The sequence below is a fragment of the Telopea speciosissima genome, chromosome 5 (genome assembly GCF_018873765.1).
Source record: "Telopea speciosissima isolate NSW1024214 ecotype Mountain lineage chromosome 5, Tspe_v1, whole genome shotgun sequence".
Classification (NCBI taxonomy): Eukaryota; Viridiplantae; Streptophyta; class Magnoliopsida; order Proteales; family Proteaceae; genus Telopea; species Telopea speciosissima.
Genome location: NC_057920.1, coordinates 5380794 through 5403039, shown reverse-complemented (window position 1 = coordinate 5403039; position 22246 = coordinate 5380794). Strand labels below are relative to the sequence as shown.

Sequence of the window (22246 nt, the reverse complement as noted above, 5' to 3'; positions counted from 1 at the left end):
GAGGCTTGGTTACAAGGGAGCCTCAAATAATGAACGTTCAATCAGCATCTCATAATAATTAGTTTTTCAGGAAGCCAACTGTACTCTATTGTGCTTAACTAGTAACCTATTGTAAATTTTAAAAATCTGATGTCAACTAATTATTAATTATAATAGGATGTTTTTGTGGTATGTCATTATTGACAACATTAACATTTTAGGTGGTTTTAGCTACATCATTAGATAATTAACCAGCTAAAGGTGGGACTACCAGTTCTTAGGGTGGGGTTATATTATGTCATGTAATTATCTCCTGTTTATTTACTATATTATCGTTGTATCTCACCAATTCAGCAATTAGTGCTTATTATTTTTCCCTACACCCCCTCCCGGTAATGGATCAATAAAATTTTCTTGGCTCTTGGGTCTTGCGACATTTCTGTTATTTAAGAGGGATTAGGCCCTATGGAGGGGGGGGGGGGCGTCCCATATAAAAAACTGCATACAGATGAATTAGCCTCATCAGTTTGTTTAGCAATCTGATCTGTTGATTGTTTTTAAAGCCCTTGAGCCTCTATTGAAATCTTTTCTCACTGTTGAAGTAAATACAGAAAAAATACATGGCTGATCAGCTTGGAAAATCAACCCAGTTGTGTAATTTGCATTCTGCGAGTGCTCCACTGCTTTCAATTTCCTGAATTTCTTCTCACATCAAGTCAAGCTTTAGGTCCCATTATGTTCGGCGATCCCCCAACCTTTTGAAGTTATATGACAGCTTCATATGGGTTGCCTTGCAATAGATCACACTGACCTATTTAGTTTTTGTCAAGGCCTTTTGTCGGTCTTTTGTTCCAAAAACTGAGTTGGTAACAAGGGTACATCTTTAGGGTTTCCCTTGTTGCAGTAGATTGCCTCAATCGTGTTGGCTGTGGCAGGCTCTATTTTACCTTGTTAACAAGGTGTACCTGTTTAGAGGGCTTCTTGCACTATGTTACTGTTGACTTCAGCTGTGCATCTGGTATTACTTCTGTTTTTTGTAATATACTCTTTCAGGAAGCATTTGATTGATTCTTACAATGTGTGTGGTTTTAGGAAGCAAAAAAGATTTTTTTTTTCTTGATAGAATGATATAGAGTTTATTCAGTCCATAAACATTATAGATAGGAAGCAAAAATGTTTTTAGAAAAAATTGCTTGAAATACAGAGAATCAAATAATGTCTGTGGAGAATGAAATCTGAGAATCAAAATGCCCCTCAAGAATACCCACTCCTAAAGAAAATGTTTTGAGGTCATTAAATTAGTTGGGAAGGTCAATTTAGTTGCCTTCCAATTGTAGAAAATATCTGTAGTGTTGGGAACTGAACTTATTTTCTGAGAGAATCCACTATTCAGAAAGGGTAATTTTTTGTAGTGTGTTCCTAGATTCTTCACCAAATTGATGATTTCACCTGTTGAATATGAGTGGGTTTTGGCCGAACTCTAGAGATTGCATGCAGGACAGATTAATGATAATGGGCTTGTGTTTGTGTGTGTGTGTGTGTGTGTGTGTGTGAGAGAGAGAGAGAGAGAGAGAGGGAGTACCACAAACCCTGCGATCCAGTCCAAAAAACCCTAGAATCGGCTGCTCTGGAATGGCTGGAATCGGAATCAACCAATTTGACCTATCCAATTCTGATTTTTAAAACGTCGCTAGCTAATCAACAGTTGGATTAGCATGCATATATGGATCTCTTGATTACATAATTTTAACATCATGAGTACTCTGTTTTTAAGGCTTTTAGCAAAAGCATTGTGGGGTGAGGGGTGTTCCCTCTGATGTGGTAGACCTGAAGTTCTAAAGTATTTTGTGGATTGAAAGATAAGAAACCATAGAAATCCAAACCACCAAGTAGTTCCTACCATGTTCTAAGTCCCCAACCTTAACAATAGAACAAACATGAGATTGATCGAGTAAAACCATTAAAGCAGTTTCTAAATACCAAATTTAAATTGGCAACTTTCTTGGATGTCGATGTAACTTTGGTTTGCTTGAAACTGGAACTCAGCCCAAACTCAAACCAAGGTTGGGTGATCGACTAGAATGAACTGACTGGATCAATGAGCCACGGTAAAGATTGCAGATTCATGAAAACATGGCAAGTGTGAGGCGCCAATCCTGTTTCTTATAGCATTCTATCTGGCTTAAAGATCCACAGGTTCTGGAATACCCCAATTTTTCAATTGGGAGCTGCTGCCTTATTACAAAGATCATGGAAATGGATTACTTAGTCTGTTTGGTACTTAATTATCAAATTGCATTGGACAACTCCATTAGGTATACCTAACACGATAATACATTTTCAGATCTTCCAGTAGCAGGCCAGCCCTAACACTTAGCTCCGACTGGATGTCCATGGAAACTCTCTCTATGTCCTCTTCTGTTTGAGATGCAGATGCAGATGCACGGGATGCGAGGTTTAGCCATCCAACGAACTCTCACTCCTACTGGGCTTCGAAGAGACGAAATTGGTCTAGTACAAAACATAAAGATCATAGAAAATAATATGGAAAAGATTACACTATCATATCAACCATATGCCCAACTTTGAAGATTAAACCCTAAGTTTCTACATTAGAGATTTTCATGGGAGTACCTCTCCTGCTACTTCAGTGCCAGGGATCCAGTCGTTTGTTGCTGGATTGCTTCTGAAAGCCGTCGTCACTCCCGCTCGCACATGGTCACTACCCCTATCCAACTGCAAACCATATCCATCTTCGAAGCTCTCTCCCACCCTTATAAACCCATTCCCTGTCTGCATCCAATCAAAACAGAACAAAACAAATCAATGACAGCAACGGCAAGGACGACAACAACAACAGTAAGTGAACCTGATTGATGATCATAGGTGACTGAAGAAGGAAACTGTTTATGTTCTATTTCAAACTCAAACCGTGTGATGTTGTTTGTCAATCGATATCAACTCCTTGTAGTAGTGGGTCTCCACAAATTCCTCTTGCACTGACGGTGATCCCTCTCCAGAAATGATCGGCTGAGAGGGTAGACACAAATTAAGAACAAAACAGACCTATTAGAAACAAAATTTTAAAATTAGACAGGAAGAAAAGAAGAGTATAGTTGAGTAAGATAAGTCGGAAGTCACGGCACATTAGATTGTTGTGAGTTGAGGGATAAGAACTTGTGAAATTCGGGAACGTTTTCAGTCTCCTGGGAAGACACAACAGCAGAAGAAGAAGAAGAATCTGATTCGCTGCGGTTGGGCTTGATGGGTCGCTTGGGTGCCATGGAGTCGAGGTGATCCCTGATCTTACTGGCGATCCTCAACTGCTCCTCTGCCTCCAACACCTCATCGCTGCGGCTTGGTTTCCTCACAACCCACTCTTCTCCTCCTACTTCCATTGTGATCAGTGAATGGTAGTGGTGATCGTCTTGTAATCCTACTAAGTTTTTTGATTTGATGATTTGAGTACTATTCTCCCTTTCTTTGGCCGGCTCTCCCTTCCACTTCCATCCTACATATCAGTTGTGGGTTTTGGCTTCTCCATTTGAGAAGTAAGCTCAGGCGATGGAAGCATCTGCCGACTGCTGAATACATAAAGTAATGAAGATGATCAGTGATGACTTCGACTTTATTAGTTTTTTATTTATTTATGGCAAAATTACATATCCCTCCCCTGTACTTTGCCCTAATTACATGTTCCTCCTCTTGGTTTTTCTATCTTACATTTTGACCCCTTATGGCTGACGGTGTGAGGGTGCTATTAGTTAATGATTTGAAAAGACAATATTACCCTTGTTCTAAAACACCACAAGTAGAATTACACTGATACCCTTTTCATCATCTTCAACCTTAAAACACCCATTATTTTCCTCCTCCACAGCCACCACCACCACCATCACCGCCACCAGTGTCGCCTCCTCCTCCTCCACCGCCAAAGAAGTAAACAGAATCAGTCGTAAAAGACGCCGATTGTTCCGATTTTCGACGGGTTGATGATCTCTAATTTTGAGAATTTGAAATGCAAAACGAATTCAAGTTTTTCCGTGAAATTTTGCTTTTAGCTAGAAGGAAAACAAAAACGGAAAAAGTCTCATGTAATTCTTAAATTCTTACTACAGGAATGAGCAAAATAATTAGTTGTAATTCATGTTCATAATCTGATTGCATAGGTTTCAGATTCAACTTTTTTGCCTACATTTTAGTTTCTCAGTTGGGATTCAAATCTTTTCATTTTTCTTTTTTCGGTTTTTTTCCCTGTTTTTTTCTCATTTCAGCTTGGAATTCAAGAAACATCCATCAGTGGTTCTCATAATTCAGAGCCTGGTGCTTCAGAAAATGACTCTGTGAAGGATTCACTACAAGTTGTCCATGCTCCATTCGCGACCTGAACGGTGTTTGCACTTTGCAAGTATCCTGCTCTTGATGAAAAAAAAAAAACCCTAGCTCCCTCAATCTTCTTCTTTTCTCTTTCCTCTCTCATCTTCATTTTTTTCGCTGCAACCTTCCTAAGTTCCAAGGCAACATTGGCTATAGAGTAGTATTTCTGCATCTGAAGGAGAAGAGATCCATGGGAGGCCCATCTCGCCATCAGAAATTACTCCATCTCTTCACAATTCTTCAGTTTCAGATAATGACAGAGGAGAGATCAGATATAAGATCTCCAGAGTGGATCTTACCATTAACTTCATGAATCTGAATCCATTGAAGTGGATTTTGGTGGGTTCCATTTGCAGGAAAGGGGTTGTAAGAGAAGAAAAAGAAGAAAAGGAGGGTAAAATGGTCTACCCATGGACCAAGGGCTAGTTTGGGATTCAATCAAAAGGGTAAATGGATCATCTCACAATGACCCAAGGTTAATTTGGGTATTATAAAAAAACTAATTATACCACGGCAGCATTTAATAGACAAATGCTAACGGCAGGGGAGGTTTTAATAATTTTTTAAAAACTATAAGGGAATCGTATGTAAGGTGGGAAAACTAAAGGGAGGAACATGTAATTATGGCAAAGTACAGGGAAGATGGATGTGATTTTCTCTTATTAATTTTTTTGGAATTGAAAAGGCTACCCAAGTAATAATGCAGCCTTAAGAGCATCAAAATTTGAAGTGCTTTTAAGATTGAGAATTTGAGATTGGCTTCATAGTGTATCCACGTGTACATGGATTTGAAGCTTTATTTCTTTAAAAATCATATAAATTTAAAAAAGAACGATAAAGATGACATGAGAATATGAGATGATGGTAAAGCACATTTAACATTTGACCCAATAAGATTTTAAACTTGGGGGGGAATTTTTTTTTCAACTAATCAAAATTTTAATTCTGCTCAAGCATGCTCTTAGCTACTTAGAGTGAGTTTCTTTGAAGCTGGGTTCTAAGACAGTTGAATTCGATATTGGTATCTCTTTCTAAAAGTGTGAATTCAAGGATTGGGAGCGAGAGCACCACCCTTTGATAAGAATTTGATCACTAAGATCACAACAGACCCAGAATGAGGATTTAAGCAAGATCAACGTTTCAAAACAGGAAAAAAAAAACAAAAAGGGGGGGATGGTCCCATCACAACGAAGGATTGATGCCCAACTCATACCCTTAATATCCAAAATCCAAAACTTCTTTTCGTCTTATTTTCAAATACAATTTGGTAAATTATTGTGGTCTTCTAGTTCCAATCAATATGAGGCAATTTCCCATCACCTACGGCGAAGGTGGTATTTCTTCACTATACTTACTTCGCTGTGGGTATTAATGGAGTGAAATAAGGATCATAATGAGGGTAGAGAAGTATTTTTGAACTTGCGTCCTATAAAGGGAGTATTGATGATTTTTAGATCATGAATTTTCTTTTATCCATGGTGAAGGAAAACTTTCTCTATTTTGTATTACAAAATTTCAAATCCTTCAAATATGTGTGACCAAAATATTTTGTAATAATCACTATTTCCAGGTTTTCAACCAGCCTAGTTGTTAACATCAAGCTAGGAAAGCTTTTTCTATTTCCACCACATAAAGTGTGAAGTTAACCTGGTGATTTTTTTATGGTAAATAACCTGGTGATTAATTGATGATATTGACATGAAACCCCACTCCCCTTAATGAATGGTCAATATTTAACTTTACTACCAATAGTTAAATAAACCAAAATAAAAATACCACACCCTCAGCAAATATAGGTGGTAGCTTTAAAAGCATACCAATAAGAATATTTTTATATAGGGGAAATCTTGTTTTAACCAAAATTGGTGGAAAAAAAAATATTTGTAATTTTACTGTTTTACTCTTTGGTATATCACATTTTTTTCAACAAGGGTAAATCCTATCATTTCATATGTCTACTCGAAAAAATGTGGTGCTTTAATAATAATATAATGATAAAATTACTTTCAAAATCTATTGTGAAAACATTTTTTTAATCCAAATATATTTTTAAAAAACTTTTTTTATCCTTACATCGAATAACTTTTGAGAATAAAGACAAGAGGCAATCAAAAGAATGTTACAATTTCTCACTTCACCATTATTGTGACAACAATTCATCTATTTAAAAACAAAATTTCAACCCATGACAAAATTTAGGTCAAATTTGCTAGGAAACAAACCACAAAGGATTAGCACAACTTTCATAAAAAAAGTATTGGCTTAAGTTTATGATTTTAAGAGGAGGGATGCATTTATCACCCAATTTCTATTGGCATCTCTCACGCTAAGCCAATGGACGCAAGGGAGATAGTGCCTTTGCTAATGCATACATAAAAAAACCACATGGTTAGGGAGGATAGAAAGCATGGGAAAAAAGTCAAGAATGAGAGAGAATGTGTATGACAGTGGGTACATCAGTTTACAATGATTTTTATTGAACATTGCTTCAACCTTGGGGACTTTTATCCGCTGTTGTAACTGGAGCGCTGCTGTGCGCATCGTGTGGTGCAGTAACGGTTATGTGAGCACAGTGGGATCTGTTGCGCACACATGACCACTACTGCACCGCACAATGCACATAGCAGCGCTCCAGTTATAACAGCGGATAAAAATTCCAACCTTTGGGATGTAAACTAGCCTATGTACTCTTCAATATTATCTCTACTTTCTAAGTTTATCATGTTTGCCTCATTTGTAGGGAAAGTTTCTACCATTATCAAGCTATTCTAGGTTTGTTTTTTTTTTTTAATTATTATTATGAAATGAAAAGAAATAAATTAAAAGAAGGAAGAAATAACAACATCAACGAGCCAGATGGCCGGCTATACCTATAACATTTCTAGATTGTTTATAAATTACAAAGATATTAACAACTCTTAATTAAGAAAATTGTTTAAGAGAAAAGGTTGGGTACATTGCTCGCTTGTTGCAAGTTAGCGAGCATTGTGTCTATCTCACTCTTTCCCCTTTGAAATGACCCTCTACCCCTCTTGTATGATGCCCCACCACATGCCCCCATTGGTGTTGTCCATTAACTTTACCGCATGTAGGTTGTGTATATATCCTTCTCCCATATTTTTTTTTTTGGATAAAGAGAAAATTTATTGATAAGAAGAGCTATTACAAGCAAAGGCTTCATTTATACATCAATTTTAAAGTCAAGGAGAGGATAACTATCAAGCTCGGAGATGAGGTGGCTTTTCCTTGCCAAGGTATCAGCAATGGTGTTGATGTACCTTTTCTTTGGTAAAATGGTGTTGATGTACCTTGAAATACGGTGGAATGTGATATTCCTAAATGAGGTGATTAGATGCTTGATATCACTAATCATAGTTGATGCTGAGAGATGGGGAGAACATGATGCAGCATTAGAATAGAGTTGATCAGATCTTGATTATCTGATTCAAGGATAAAAATCCTCTACAGTATCTCTGGGTGCGCAGTGCACATCCTGCGGCATAGCAAAGGCCATATGTACAATGTATACCATGTGGCCTCTGCTGTGCCACAGGATGTACACCGCACACCCGGCGGTGCTGCAGAGGATCCTGGTCCTGATTCAACCTCAAGGTTTAGGAAACCTTTCTCCAATGCTTTGAACATGCATTGGTGGCTGCCAGATGTATGATGTATGATGTATGATGTATGATGTATGATGTATGTTGGGCTTTTGATTTTTTTGACCGTCCCCAACCTAAATTCCACATTTCCAAAAACGTTTGAAATTGTCCCTCCACGTGGCATTTCCCTTGTCGTCTTTCTCCCTTCTCGCAGCCAGCTAAGATCTCTCAATCCCGACAGGAATTACTGACTACATTGTGGGCCCGTTCTCTTCCTCCGCCGTCGTTTTCATCTTTATCGACAAGTGTTCATTGATAACTCGCCACGTGGTTCATCATGCAGGCAGGGACGGAGCCCTCAATGCGCTTCCCTGTATTCGCAGTCCCACAGATAAACATGACTGGATTTTACAAATATCCGCCCGATTAGGATAATCTGATCACATTAGACGGTTAAGATCTTTCACCTGCTTCATGTGTGAGGACCTCTCTACTCTCTTGGGTGCAAAGAAATCGAAAACTGCCTTTTGCCTTCGAAACCACGCACGGTTTTCGTCGAGCGGTTTTGACTGAGACAGAGAAACCGACAAAACCTGGGAATCCAACCCAGTCCCTGCAAACTATAACAAGAGTGGAAACTGGAAAAACGCGAAACGAAAAAGACAGAAATGGAGAGAACAAAGTAGTGAAAGAGTCATCTCCTCCTCCTGCTTCGCCTGCTATCACTTGAGATTACGAAGCTTCCGACGTTTACTCAGAAACTCCAGGGCTCACTTCCCTTCCATCTATCTCCGTCTTTCCTCTTTCGTCAAGCTTTCCAGTCTCTGTTTCAGTGGTCTTCTTGTTATTGCAGAGCTTAAGTTCTGGTTTATTATTAGTTCTGTGAAACTCTTTAATGGCGGCAGCGAAAAAGGGTTTCGATGAAGACCCATTTCCCGTCGAGAGTTTTACTCGGTTTCTAGATTCCGAAGACGATGCGAGCCTTGATATGGTAGGAACTGGAAGCTTTATCTTTCCTGCTAAGAACGGTCCTAAGATGCTCTGTTTTGGGAATCCATGCAACCAAGGTGAGAAAGGGTTTGATGAGTACGGGATGATCGCTCAGAGGTCGAGAATCACTGTTAGTGATTGTTCTTCGGTTTCATCTAGCAACCACAATAGCACAGGTAGCTTCTCCAACCCAAAGGTAAGTGATTCACAACGAAACCCAAATGTTTTTTTCTTGTTAAACGTTTGCTTCTGTTTTTTTTCTTCTCCAATTTACTTAGGGGTCGAATTTTTTGCACGAAGTCCCAAAGCGGAGAAGCAAAGATAGAGCAGAAGAAGCGAAATGGGTTGAGCCTGGGATCAGTTCCTAGTTCGATCTTGGTCTCAGGAGATTCAAGTGGTAACAAGAAGACGAGTAAGAAAGTTAAAACAGAGAACCTTACCTCAACGAGGCCTGCAAAGGTCAGATAATCAGTATAAGAATCTTTATAAGCTTCTGCATGTTTTGAAAAATTGTCTCTTTAATGGGGTTTTTTTTTGTTCTGTGATTTATGTAATTTTCATTGATAGGCGAGGAAAGAGAAGCTTGGCGATCGGATTACAGCATTGCAACAACTTGTTTCTCCTTTTGGGAAGGTGAAATATAAACCCAATTTTTTAACAGTTTTTTTTTTTTTTTTTTGGGGTAATAGACCCAATTTTTTAACAATTTAGTGAATAAACAATGAGACTAGAATTTTCTACAGTTTATCAATATTTTATCAGAGAAGAAAAAAAAGCAAATATTGGTTGTCTGTTTTGTCGCATACGATAATGACGATTGTTTTACACCTTTGGGGTTTTGGAACTTTTGACTGATGCAGACAGATACGGCTTCTGTTCTTCATGAAGCAATGGGATATATCAAATTTCTGCATGACCAAGTTCAGGTAATTTAGAAATTTCTTTGTCTCCAATGGTGGTGGGGACATCAAAGTACCGAATAAAACAAAAATTATTGAAAAGCTGATTAAATTGTCTAATTCTTCCTTTATGTGTTTGAGTTGCAGGTTTTGAGTTCTCCATATATGCAGGGATTGCCTTCATCTGGGCATGGGCGGAATCTGCATGTAAATATATTTTATTTCCAGAATGAAATCGTCGTTGCTAGTTAATTTAATTTTGGGAGAATGAGAATGAAATCGTCATTGTTTAATTGAAACTGGTTTTCTTTCTTTTTTTAAGGAGGAAAGAGGAGGAGGAGGAGAAGAAGAAGAAACAAAATACGAACTGAGGAGCAGAGGTCTGTGCCTGGTACCAGTTGCTTGCACGGTTCACATGGCCAACAGTAATGGAGCTGATTACTGGTCGTTTGCCATGGCATCTAACTCTTCCAATTCCAACCCCAAACAATGAAAATCGTTCCGAGTCCTCACATTTGTTCTTCTTCTTCTTCTTGAGCTTTTTCTGTGCTTCCATGGCTGCTGCTTCTTACAGAATTTTTTTGTTTTAAATTTTTGGGGTCTCAATTTTTGGAAAGGGAAGGAGAGGTAAGAGACAGAGAGAGAGAGAGAGAGAGAGAGAGAGAGCAGAGAAGCACAGATGGAAGGAAAAGTGTAGATGTTGGCTGTATACACAAATACACACCTTATAGACTTATAACATCGAAAGCGGCTATATTTATTGTAATTAGTCCTCGTTTCATGGAATGGTTTTTGAGCTGCGCTGGTCATACAGGTCTGACTTAATGGTCATAACAATCTCCAGACTTCAATGATACAGACGTGGCCTTTCTTTGTCCAAATTTCTTCTTTGTTGTTTAGATTTTGATGAGAGAGTCTTGAAACTCTGTATAGAGAGTTGAGCTAAGACTAACTGCCATGCAAAATTGCTTACAAATGATCTTAGGGAGTTTTTTTTTTTTTTGGTTAGAAATCTTAGGTAGTTTCAAGAAGTAAAATCATGAAAATCTTTGTGGAGAGAAAAAACTACCAAATCTGAGGACCATATATATAGGGATCCCAAACCCTATATATAGCTAGTGGTTAGCATAAGGTTTTAGGCTAGTTGCATACTTGGGAAGTCCACTTTTGATGGGAACTGCACTACCTGATCCGACTCCTCTACTTTCGCTTGCCCGGTATTTCCGTGCGCCCACACACACAAGGCGGTACAAGGTGGGTATCGCCTTACCACTGCTCGAGCAAGGCACTCAGGCAGGGGTAAGGCGGTACATTTCACTCGCCTTGTGTGGGGTGCATGGAAGTACTCCACGAGGTGGAAGTAGAGAAGTCCCATCCCCCACGACCTGAGGAACCCTAGCTGTTGCTTGTGGACCTGCTTAGATGGGTTCCATAGCCCAAATAAATGATGTGGGTTTCTCTTTAATCATCTCTCTGAAGAAGCCCAACTCCTCAGCTATAATGCAAGGCCAAGGCCCAAACATCCTGGATTTAATTCTTCCTGTGCGTTCATGGGCTTCGTGGGCAGCACTTAACTACCATTTGTGTTCAAACACAAGCAATAAATCACTTGAGGGGTGTTTACTGATTTATTGTTAGGCACCCTTGATTTTGCTAAAATGTAATTGTTTTTGCAGAAAACTGGACAAACTTGTGAGGATGTAGGGCTTGATTAAAGTTTCATCACTCTGTGGCATTGTTTTAGGTATTGGTATGATGGTATCTGTCCCCGTGTTGGTCACTGCCGACCGATACTGATACGGATAGACTGGTATTGACCCGTATCAGGTCAGTACTTGATGCAAATTCAAAAACCAAACCACTTTTTATCCGATACTTCTGATTCGGTATCTTATCGGTATTGGGTACCCGTGATACTGAAAAGTATTGGCCGATGTGATATCGATACCTTGTACCATGTTCTGTGGCCCTCAGAACATGGAGCAGGCAAGTCAGAATTCCTTTTAATCTTTAAAGAAGGTGGGTTTTCCAACTTAAGGTTCACTAATGTATGGAATGGTACTAGATCCTGTGTTGAAGTCTAATCTTCTTGGTCTAATTTCTGAATACAGAATTTCAGGCACTGTTTAATTACTGTAAATTTATTGCATACTCAACCCAACTACTGGTAATTGAAGACCCAGATTACCTTTTGAAAATGGATGGAGAGGAAGAGATATAGACACAGACCTTTCATGTGTGCATTACACAACTTCTGAAAATGAATATATCTCCAAATGGTACATCAAAATGAACCTTGATTCCGACCGATTAGGGTCCTGATCTGGTGTGATTAAACATTATCACACAAAGGCCATATATTCCAGTCTGTTGGAAAAACCCAGAACCTAAACTACAGTCTGGAGGAGGGAAGGGTTGAAAGCACCAGAAATATGAAACATTAAAAACCAGCAGAACCTAGGTTTCTTTAAAAACCTTTTTAAGATTCTGACCTAGTCTTTAAGGCCCTTAAATTTGTTCTACCAAAAACAATCATCATAATTTTGGGACCCATTAGTCCACAGCTCAAGGAATTCATAATATGATCCCTAGAAAATATCAAAGGCTTGGACTGGTTAAGAGAATGGTATCAAACTTTACCATAAGTTTTTTGAGATTGCAACTGTTTAGATGATTTTGAATTCTGTTCTTCTATACTAAGTGATATCTAATCTACCCAATTTTTCCTTGAAGATCTGCATGGTGAATTCATCTCAGCATGCCTCAGAATGATAGCATTTGTTTTCTTTTGCTTATAGCAGATAATATCAATGAGGATAACCAGGACCAAATCAAAGTTGGGGGGTCTGGAGGAAAATCCAAAATGAGAACTTGCCTGAACATGTGTCGTCTTCATATCGGCTCTGGCTGTTTTAGAGCGGCCAATTCTAAGGTTTTTGGGACCAGATTGCTAGGTTTTCAAGGGACCAATTCTAGGGTTTTTGGGATTGATTGCAAAGACTGAATCGATTCCCAATTTCAAGTTTAAAATCCTTGATCTCAACTAATGACTTTAGTTTTTGGGTTGGACCCTCTAGTATTGGTATTATCTAGTATACGAAGGGCAGTATATGAGAGGGGAGGGGGGGGGGGGGAAGAGGGGATCCAAAGACAGAGACACCTTGTTTTCTTTGCCTACCCAAGACAAAATTACTATTTGAGCTGTGTTTCAGTATACAATCTAGGCCCAGAATCTAATTCCAAGATGCATACCAAACACAACCTTGGATTTCCTACAGGGCCCAATTGAGCGCTTTATTGAAGAAGAAGAAGATAAGGTAACTGTTTGATCGTCGTTAGCCATTACCAATAATTTACCATCCATCAAAATGCTAACTTTCCACGTTGACGGTGACAAGTCAACTCCAAAAGCTAACAACTTTAGTTCGTTCCCAGATGAATCTCGCCTCCTTGCTGTGGTTCTAATTCCAAAAACCCATGGGCAAGATTCAGACAAACAATAATCTTGCTCTGTTCTTTCTTCTCCACTTTTCACTCCTTGAACTAGTCTCTCAGTTTATGTTCTTCCTGACAAATATTTCATCGACTGCGGATCCAAACACCATTGTTGCTGTCGACACTCGAAACTTCACCGGAGACTCCAATCCCAACTCCTTTTCCTTCTCTGCAAATCCAGACATTTCTGAAAAGCTTGAGAGACCCTCTTCTGGTTTATCCACTCTCTATCAAACCGTAAGAATTTTCACTAGGCCTTCCTCCTATGAGTTCAATATCGATAGCACTGGCCTGCATATGGTACGCCTTCATTTCTTCCCTTCCTCCTACCCGATTTATGATACTTCCATGGCTGTGTTCAACGTTTCTGCCACTCCTGTGTTTTCTCTGTTGATGAACTTCAGTGTCTTGAACAGTGCTAACACACCAGTTCTGAAGGAGTATATACTTAGTATTAAAAGTGGGAAATTTTCAATTTAGTTCACGCCTTTGCCTTCAAATGGGAAAGCTTTTACATTTGTTAACGCCATAGAAGTCTTCCCTGTACCTGAGGGTTTCATCCCTGACCATGTCCAGTTCCACATATCTCCTATTGGTAGTAATGAGGTCTATCTAGGTCTTCAACCTCAGGTTTTAGAGACTGTCCACAGGATCAATGTTGGAGGTCTCAAGATCATACCTGAAAATGACTCTCTTTGGGGAAATTGGATTCCAATGACAAGTATCTGTTCATACCTGCGGCGGCAAGGAACAAGTCTATCTCTACCAAGCCTCATTACCAGAAAGGAGGAGCTACTGAATATATTGCTCCCACCCATGTCTACATGACCACCAAAGAAATGAACATGAATGAATCTCACACTTCAGGGGCCAATAATTTCAACATTACTTGGCGATTTAATGTGAGTAAACATGTTAGTCACTTGGTCCGGGTACATTTCTGCGACATTGTAAGTAATGTTCTTCATACCCTGTACTTCAGACTCTTCATCAATAAACATTTCATGCAGAAAATCGATCTCTCTGAGGCTACTCAGCAGCTTGCAGCTCCTTATTACATTGATTTTGTGGTTGATTCTGACGATTCAGGCTTGATGTGGGTCAATGTAGATCCAGATATTAAAGACCAAACAGTTATTTTAAATGGGTTGGAGATCATGGAAGTGATGAACAGTAGGAGTTGGAGTTTATCATCGTTGAGTGGCAATCCAAAGAAGAAAAATGTTGTTCTCCTGGTGAGTTCAATCCTAGGAAGCACTGTTTTCGTGGGCATTTTTTTACTTGCAGCCTTTTGAGCATATCGCCACACGGTCGCCATTGTATGAGGGTGGAGGAAGTTCATACGATTGGTTGTACAATGGGACTAGTAGTGGCTCCCCTGTCCCAAATCTAGGTCTGAAGATTCCTTTCGCTGATATACAGATGGCCACAAACAATTTTGATCCGAATTTGCTTATTGGGTTTGGTGGATTTGGAAAAGTCTATCAAGGGGTTCTTGAAAACAATAACATGAAAGTTGCTGTGAAACGAAGTGAACCAGGAGCTGGTCATAGGGCCTTCAACCCAAAATAAGTTCCCAAGCACGGCAGGGAACCTTGGCGTTATCCGTGACGAACTGGGTTACCTATCCAATGACGTTGCATGTTTATCTTCTAAGATGTACAAATCTCTATTAAAGCATAATGAAAGACTCTCTGTAAAGATAAGTTGAGAGAGGGATTTCCCCGTGGAGTCGGTTTCCATCTCAAGGAACCGAACCACGTTATCTCTGAGTGTTCTTTCTTTCTTTCTTTCTTTCTCTGTCTTTCTCTCTGTGTGTATAGTCCTATTTGAACAATTGTCCTGTCCAAAATCCGGCATCGACATCTTGTTTCCTTGATCGGGTATTGTGACAAGCAAGTAGAGATGATACTGGTCTATGAATTCATGGAGAAAGGGACACTAAGCAGCCATCTCTATGATTCAAATTTGCCTTCTTTACCATGGAAACAGAGGCATGAGATATGCATTGGTTCGGCAAGAGGTCTAGATTATCTTCAAACTGGTGCAGAAGGAAGAATCAGTCACTGCGATGTGAAGTCTACAAACATCTTACTTGATGAGAATTATGTAGCTAAAGTTGCAGATTTTGGTCTTTCGAAGCCTGGATCGTCTCTGGATCAAAGCCATGTGAGCACAAGCGTGAAAGGAAGCATTGGGTATCTTGATCCAGAGTATTTTAGAAGCCAACAGTTGACAGACAAGTCAGATGAGTACTCACTCCTTCGGAGTTGTGCTTCTTGAAGTACTATGTGCGAGGCTGGCTATCAATACTTCACTTCCAATTGAGCAAGTGAATTTAGCTGAATGGGCAATGCAGAGGCATAAGAAGGGGCTATTCGAGCAGATAATCGATCCTTTGCTAGTGGGTAAGATCAAAACCAACTCTGTGAGGAAATTTGTAGGGACTGTAGAGATATGTTTGAGTGAATATGGAGCTGATAGACCCACCATGGGCGATGTATTGTGGGATTTGGAATACACATTACAGCTTCAAGAGACGGGAAGAGTGCAGAGGGAACTCCATGAGGACAGCACTAACTGTGCTTAGCCCAAGCTCCCATTGCCTACATTTAAGCGTGTTCCTTCACTGAATGATGCAATTGACAGAGACGATGTGCCGATGATGATGATGAGTGATAGAGTTTCGGAAGTGTCAGAAAGCCAAGTCTTCTCCCAATTGATGATCAATGACGGCAGGTTGTCTCAAGCAAACGATCATCCAAAGCCCCCTCATATGTTATAGTCGATAATTTCTTTATTCTATCTTGCTTCATTATATGTCTAGAAAATGAAAGTATCCATTAACTTTACTTTCCCAACATATGAGAGGAAAATCTGCTATGACTCAGTGATTTGCTTCTCCAATATGAGATACAGACATAGATATACATGTAGAAAACTAGAAGATAGTGGCATCTCCAAAAGTAAGATGTAATCTTGTTGTAACAATCATTCTTAGTAACAACAAGATTTTCTCTTTTCTAAAACACATGTTTATGTTTGAAAGTCTTTTTTGTCCCCCTAAAGATCAGTGGAGAATTTATTTGAGAAAATAGGAGATAGTTTTCCTCCATCCATAGAGGGCGGTTCACCCATCATCCTAGGGTTCACAAACCCCTCCTAGGGTTTTGGTATGTTCCAAAATACCTTCCTAATACCCATTCCCGCCTTCTCACGTGCCCTCAATGAATGGGATCCCATTCACCATGGGTGGAGGAAAACTCGGCCAAAAAAACAAAAGTGAGTATATGATTAACATCTATATCAAGCTTTGGCAAAGATCACTTTGCCTCAGGGTTTACAATGGCTCTAAGTATTGGTATCATATCGTATCGACGTATCAACCGACACATATTGGTATTGTGGGAGTATTGGCATTATGGGACACAGATACTAATATGATACCAATAGAGAACTGGGCAGACCTTGATGCAAGTGCAAAGTTACTCCATTGTGACCTTGTAGTCATGGGTTCGAGTCGGGAAACAACCTCTCTTCAAAGCGGGGGTTAAGGCCGCATGCATTACGAGCCTCCTTAGACCATGCAATGGCAGCAGCTTGGTGCACTGGTACTAAGGATGTCAACGGATATTTGAAAATCCGCATTCGATCCGCGTTCATATCTATTTAGAAGAATCTGAATCCGTTTGAAAACTAATCGGATACGAATATGATAATCTCCCTATCCGACTGATTATTATCTGATTCGTTTAGCAATCCGACGGTAATAAAATGTCTGAAATTTATTTAGCAATCCGACAATTAAAAAAAATAAAAAACATAAAAAAATCAAAGACTAAGAAGAGTAGAAGAAAGGGTAGTTGCAAAAGTCTTAATTCTTAACCCTAACCCCCCTATCAACAAAATGGCAAAGATGTCAACCGATAGTCGAAAATTCGTATTCGATCCGCCTTCATATCCATTTAGGAGAATTCGTATTAAAAAAATCAATATTCGGAAACTATCTGAATCGTCCGAAAACTAATATAGGATATTATCCGAATACGTCCGAATATAATCGGATACGAATATGATAATGCCATTATCCGACTGGATACGTTCCGTTTACATTCTTAACTAATACACTTTTTTTTTTTTATGGATTAGGTGGATTGGACACAAAGTGGATCAGACCAGCCAAATTTGCTCAATACACCAAAAAGATCCTGTCCAGCACCTTGCTCGGGCTGCATGTGCAGCACCGAACAGAGTGAGGCGTGAAAAGACTTGCCTCACCCCCTACTCGGGCAAGGATGAGACGATCTTTTCATGCCTCACTCTGCCTGGCACTGTATGTGCAGCCCGGGAAGAGTGCTGGACGCTTGTACAGGAGCCAAGTCCATACAACCCTCGGTCATATCAGACGAGATCCATTTTGCCCTCAAATTTAGGAAGGGAAAAAAAAAAACGATTTTTAAACCATTTTACTCTCAATAGTAGATACTGACAGATACCAATACGTATTAGCGATATACCCATATGATACAAATACGGATACTTAATACCTCGGTCCACACGCCAAAAATGAAGCCCCATGAGGCGCCATGACGGTCAAAATGATGTTTCTTAAGAACAAACAATGGAAAGAGTCCAATGCAGATGCAGACACTACACTGACGTGTGAAAATGGGTTCTTTACTCGTGTCTCGTGGTCTTGCTCCTTGTGGGCCAACCATGTCCGCCTATGGAGTTTGGTCATGGACTCATGTGTGCTTGGAAATGGAAAATTTTGCGAGGTTAGGGAGGTGGTTGGATGGCTGGAGGAATTGAAAGAGTCGTTCTTGTCGTGCAGAGATCCAATCCAGTCGTCTGTTGAGGACTGAGGAGAACGTAACATGGCTTCTTCTTCTTCTTCTTCTTCAAACGTTATAGTTATTTAACACATGGAATTAGAATCTATTGCTTGCTATATCTTCTCCCACTTTTCTAGTTTTTCTGAGTTTCAGTTCCCATCTGCAACTTCAATTAAGAACTAATAAGGAATTTTAAACAATGGGTTGGATTTGTTAGGTTGGTAACTGATATGATCTTGAACTGCGATCTTAATTTTACTCTCTATTCCTTTTGTTCATTTCCTATGATCGATATATGAACCTTTTCTATTGCCTACTCAAACTGTCAAGAGATCTCCAGGGTTAACCTTAAATGAGAATTCGATTAAGACAGAAAAGATCATCGAAAATGTAACTAAAATTTTCAGTTGTATCAATTTCCATAAAAGAAAAAGAATAAAGAATCTCTCCAGAGTATAATTACATTTACAATCGTTAAGGAGATAACAAATTATATATATATATATGTATGGAATGAACATTCGTCAGAGAAGAAAAAAAAAATGAAAGGAGAGATCACAACTTCCCCAGAGAAGAAGAAGAAGAGGCAAGTACTGGTACAGGTCAGTGGCCAGGGCCTTTCTTGCTGGGTCCAGTAGACAGCTTATTAAGGGCTAAACTCCTTGCAGTAGCACGTCTATGGGTGTTGTTGTTTGAAGAAACTGAAAAGGGGGCTAATGCAACAGGGTCCGCCATCTCTCCATTACTGTGTTGGGAACTGGAAATCTCATCTTTAGTCGTCGTCGACCGTAGGGCTCTGGAATCCACGAGACTTGGGTTCATCATTAGGACCAGTGTCATAACCATCAAAGCCATCCACAATCGTTTCATTGAAGTTGTTTGGGTCTTCTTCCTCCTTAACAAACTCATGCCCATCTCCGGTTTCCCTCAAAAAAAATTCTCTCTTTAAACTTTATCTCTCAAGAAGATCTTGGACAAGTACAGGAATGAAGCGATGATGATGGGCTATATAAGCTCCTCTACATGACTACAAGGTGTTTGTTATAAGGACGGTGAAGAGCTTTTGAGTATGGGGCCTATTTTTGACACTGCCCTTGTGTTACTCACTATTCGTGTTGGACGGAGAACCACAGATGGGAGGAGTGGTTCCGGAACCAGTTCTTCTGGGTTCACAGTTCACACTTGGGCTGTTCTAAGGTTTGACTTTATACACTTCTATAGACATATATAGTAATAGTAAGCCTACAAAAAGCCTAAACCCATATGGCTATATATATCAGTTTCATAGTTCACACTTCACACAATCATTTTAAGAACCTCCGCGTACATTTTAGCTACCAGTCTAGCTACTACGCGTTCTACAATATCTTTCTCTCTTTCTCTGTTATTTAATAACTGGTAATTATGGGAAGTGGAAACCAGAGAGGGAGGGAGCGACGTGTAAGAATCATAAAGTCCAAAAGTTTTGATCGATCTGTCGGTGATCCAACGTGACTTTTGGGCCATTCATTAAATTTCACTCTGTAAGCAGAGAAGGTGCTACTTAAGTTCTTAGTACTTACAAGTGCCGAAAGGAATGTCATCCATAAATTAATGCGAACAACGCCCTGCACATACCTTAAGTACAAAAAAAGCTAAGTAGTAACCAACCACACTGAATCACCCATGGAATAAAGACTTTTTCCAACTCATGAAATAGTAGACCTTTCATATAGTTGGTATTTTGGATGTGTTACGTGTGAAAACCTCCGGTGCTTGGTTCGTCTGCGGATGAACCTGCAAAAATCAAGCAATGAGCACAAGAGGACCGATGTGGCTCCTGCCTAGGACTCTCCAATGCTCAAGTCAGGTCTCCAGTGCAACAGCGTAACTGCTAGTAAAAGTGAGATGAGAAATAGTGCTCCATACCTGGGTATTTATAGAGTGAGGAGGAGATGAGACGGTTGGAAGAGTCCTAATATGGTAGGAGTCCTTCTTTCGGAAGGTTCTCCCACGTAGAGCGGAGTGGAGAGTCATTTTCGGGGTCAGACTCTTATTGAGGTAAGAGTCCATGTAGAGTGCGATTCCGTGCTGTGCTGGGATCGTGGCTCGATCCCTATCCCGTGATTCTAGGGATGTGCTGACGTGGCCCAGAGATCCCCGGCGGGGTGCTATGGCAACCTCAGTGGAGGGCTCGGCCTCGGAGATCGGCCCAAGGGGTCGGCAGAGGAGGTCGGCCCGAGAGGTGGTTCTCGGCCTCAAGCTCGGCTAGGAGTCTGGCTGACCTGTATGAGCTCGGCCTCAACCACCGGCCAGCTCGCTCGAGCCTGGCTTTGTCAGATGACTTATCGAAGATGGGGTCGGCCCATTCTCCTGCTCGGCTCAACTCGGTTCTCGGACTGAGGTCGGATCAGCCACGTGGCAACCTCCGATAGGTAGGGTGTTTTATGCCTCATCAGGATGTCTTTGTATAGTTGGTTTTTCACCTAGGTTTTGTCTGGTTGTAAGAGGGCGAATGAAAGGGTAAAGAAGTGAAATTTTTGAACTTAAAAAAGAAATTTTTATAATCATTATCTCATGTGACTATATGAGATCTGGATCCTCTATTTCCGCCCTGTCCATACTGTCGTGCACCTTACACATAGTAAGGCAGAAAAGACCGCCTTACACCCACTCAGGTAGGGGTAAGGCGGCCTTTTTGTACCTTGCTGTGTATGGGATGCACACGGCAGAACGGGCATAGCGAAAGTAGAGGACCTCGATGCAACTATGTAACTAACTTCAAAGCATTGGTTACTAAATTTTACTTTAAAATCACTTTAGTTTAAAAAGTACATGTAAAATGTATAAAATGTATCATTCTTTTTCTGGTAAGTATAAAATGTATCATTCATGGTTTGAGATATCGGATCGCCCGAACATTACAGACAAGGGGTAAAATAGTCAAGAAAACCCATTTTTAAGGAAGCCTAGGGGTGAACTTATTTGATACGGCCAATCCATGTCGATACTGGATTGATCGTATCGATTTTGAAGATGACCGATACCATGCACTAAAACCATGGTATCATTACTAGATATGATACGAAATTTAAGTAATTTATTTAATATGAGCTCAGATCCTCTCCAATGACATTTAACCACCAAAGTCAATCTCACACCATCCATAGGGTGTGGAGGCCACCTCTGATGGTTAAATGTCATTGGAGAGGATCTTGATTCATTTAATACAATCACATGGGGGTAAAAAATGATTACAAAAATTCTTTTTTTATGAAATTGAAAATTCTCAGTTCCCCTCCTTTTTATTTTCCTTGCAACCAAACGTAGCACTAATAATTTGAGTTTTTTTTGGCTTAAATCTAACATGATATTAGAATCATTTCTCGATGCTCCTATGCATGTCTATCCACACATACATTTCAGGAATATTGAGAATAGTCTTCACCTCTACATTATCTTTCTATGTGTACATCTCTTCCAACTACAAGTAAGTAAGAGGGGCCAGATTTTATAAGTAAAGCTATACATTTTGAGGGCAATTTTCCTTCACCTATGACGAAAGAGGTATTTAATAATATTCACCCGTGGGCATTAAGGAGTAGAATAGATTAGATTCAACTAAATACCCAAGTGGGTCGTTGAGATTCTTCAAAGACACTACTTGGCACGCAAGAGAGAAAGAAAGCTTCGGGTCTTTGTATGAAGTTGGACTAGTTCCAAACAAGTATCAAATTAAGAAAAGGAATACAAGTTTCATGATAAGAGAAAAGGATCACCAAAGCATGACATAGTTTCAATCTCTTTGACCGTGGGGATTTGATATATCAGCTTTTAAATTTGTCAACATTCACTGTGATAGGTAAGACCATAATCTGTACTATTAAGACTTTTATTTCCTTCCCTTTCTACCTTTTCTAATCACCATGTGATGAGTGAATGATCTTGTCACACCCCTATCCCGACAAGGGATAGAATACAATATCAGGGTATGATTGAGATGACACGCGTCATCCCACCTCACCGCCAGGATCTCGATGCAGTGGCCAACTCACACCATAAACCAATATTACAATACAATAATATTAGA

At 39.8% G+C, this 22246-nt stretch overlaps 2 protein-coding genes and 1 pseudogene across 4 annotated transcripts; 2 read left to right on the top strand and 1 right to left on the bottom strand.

Annotated features, from left to right (window-relative positions):
- Positions 1–2363: 2363 nt before the first annotated feature.
- On the bottom strand, positions 2364–3377 carry LOC122662318. Its single transcript, XM_043857915.1, has 4 exons — positions 3126–3377; positions 2911–3009; positions 2614–2772; positions 2364–2490 (listed from the first exon to the last, which is right to left on the bottom strand). Exons 1-4 carry the CDS (start codon positions 3375–3377, stop codon positions 2437–2439), a joined length of 564 nt encoding a protein of 187 aa, XP_043713850.1. The 3' UTR covers positions 2364–2436.
- Positions 3378–8843: 5466 nt separating this feature from the next.
- Positions 8844–20999, top strand: LOC122662675 (transcription factor bHLH113). Of its 3 annotated transcripts, XM_043858375.1 has the most exons (8): positions 8844–9144; positions 9243–9407; positions 9516–9581; positions 9809–9874; positions 9995–10054; positions 10170–10345; positions 19726–19731; positions 20989–20999. In XM_043858375.1, the coding sequence occupies exons 1-6, from the start codon at positions 8854–8856 to the stop codon at positions 10338–10340; spliced, it is 819 nt and encodes a 272-aa protein (XP_043714310.1). In that variant the 5' UTR covers positions 8844–8853; the 3' UTR covers positions 10341–10345; positions 19726–19731; positions 20989–20999. The 3 variants fall into 3 exon arrangements, with proteins under 3 accessions (XP_043714310.1, XP_043714311.1, XP_043714309.1); XM_043858376.1 differs by lacking the exons at positions 19726–19731; positions 20989–20999 and adding an exon at positions 20027–20038 and having other exon boundaries at positions 10173–10345; XM_043858374.1 differs by lacking the exons at positions 19726–19731; positions 20989–20999 and adding an exon at positions 20027–20038.
- LOC122661782 lies at positions 13330–16127 on the top strand (annotated as a pseudogene).
- Positions 21000–22246: the final 1247 nt, after the last annotated feature.

Bases quoted from the DNA above. Each gene is read 5' to 3' on its own strand.
- LOC122662318 (XM_043857915.1), bottom strand. From the start codon at position 3,377: ATGGAAGTAGGAGGAGAAGAGTGGGTTGTGAGGAAACCAAGCCGCAGC. The intron at 3,010-3,125 runs GTGCCGTGACTT...CTACCCTCTCAG, and splicing joins TCAACTCACAACAATCTAAT to CCGATCATTTCTGGAGAGGG. The intron at 2,491-2,613 runs GTACTCCCATGA...GTTTTGTACTAG, and splicing joins GCACTGAAGTAGCAGGAGAG to ACCAATTTCGTCTCTTCGAA.
- LOC122662675 (XM_043858375.1), top strand. From the start codon at position 8,854: ATGGCGGCAGCGAAAAAGGGTTTCGATGAAGACCCATTTCCCGTCGAG. The intron at 9,582-9,808 runs GTGAAATATAAA...TGACTGATGCAG, and splicing joins TTGTTTCTCCTTTTGGGAAG to ACAGATACGGCTTCTGTTCT. The intron at 9,875-9,994 runs GTAATTTAGAAA...TTTGAGTTGCAG, and splicing joins TTCTGCATGACCAAGTTCAG to GTTTTGAGTTCTCCATATAT.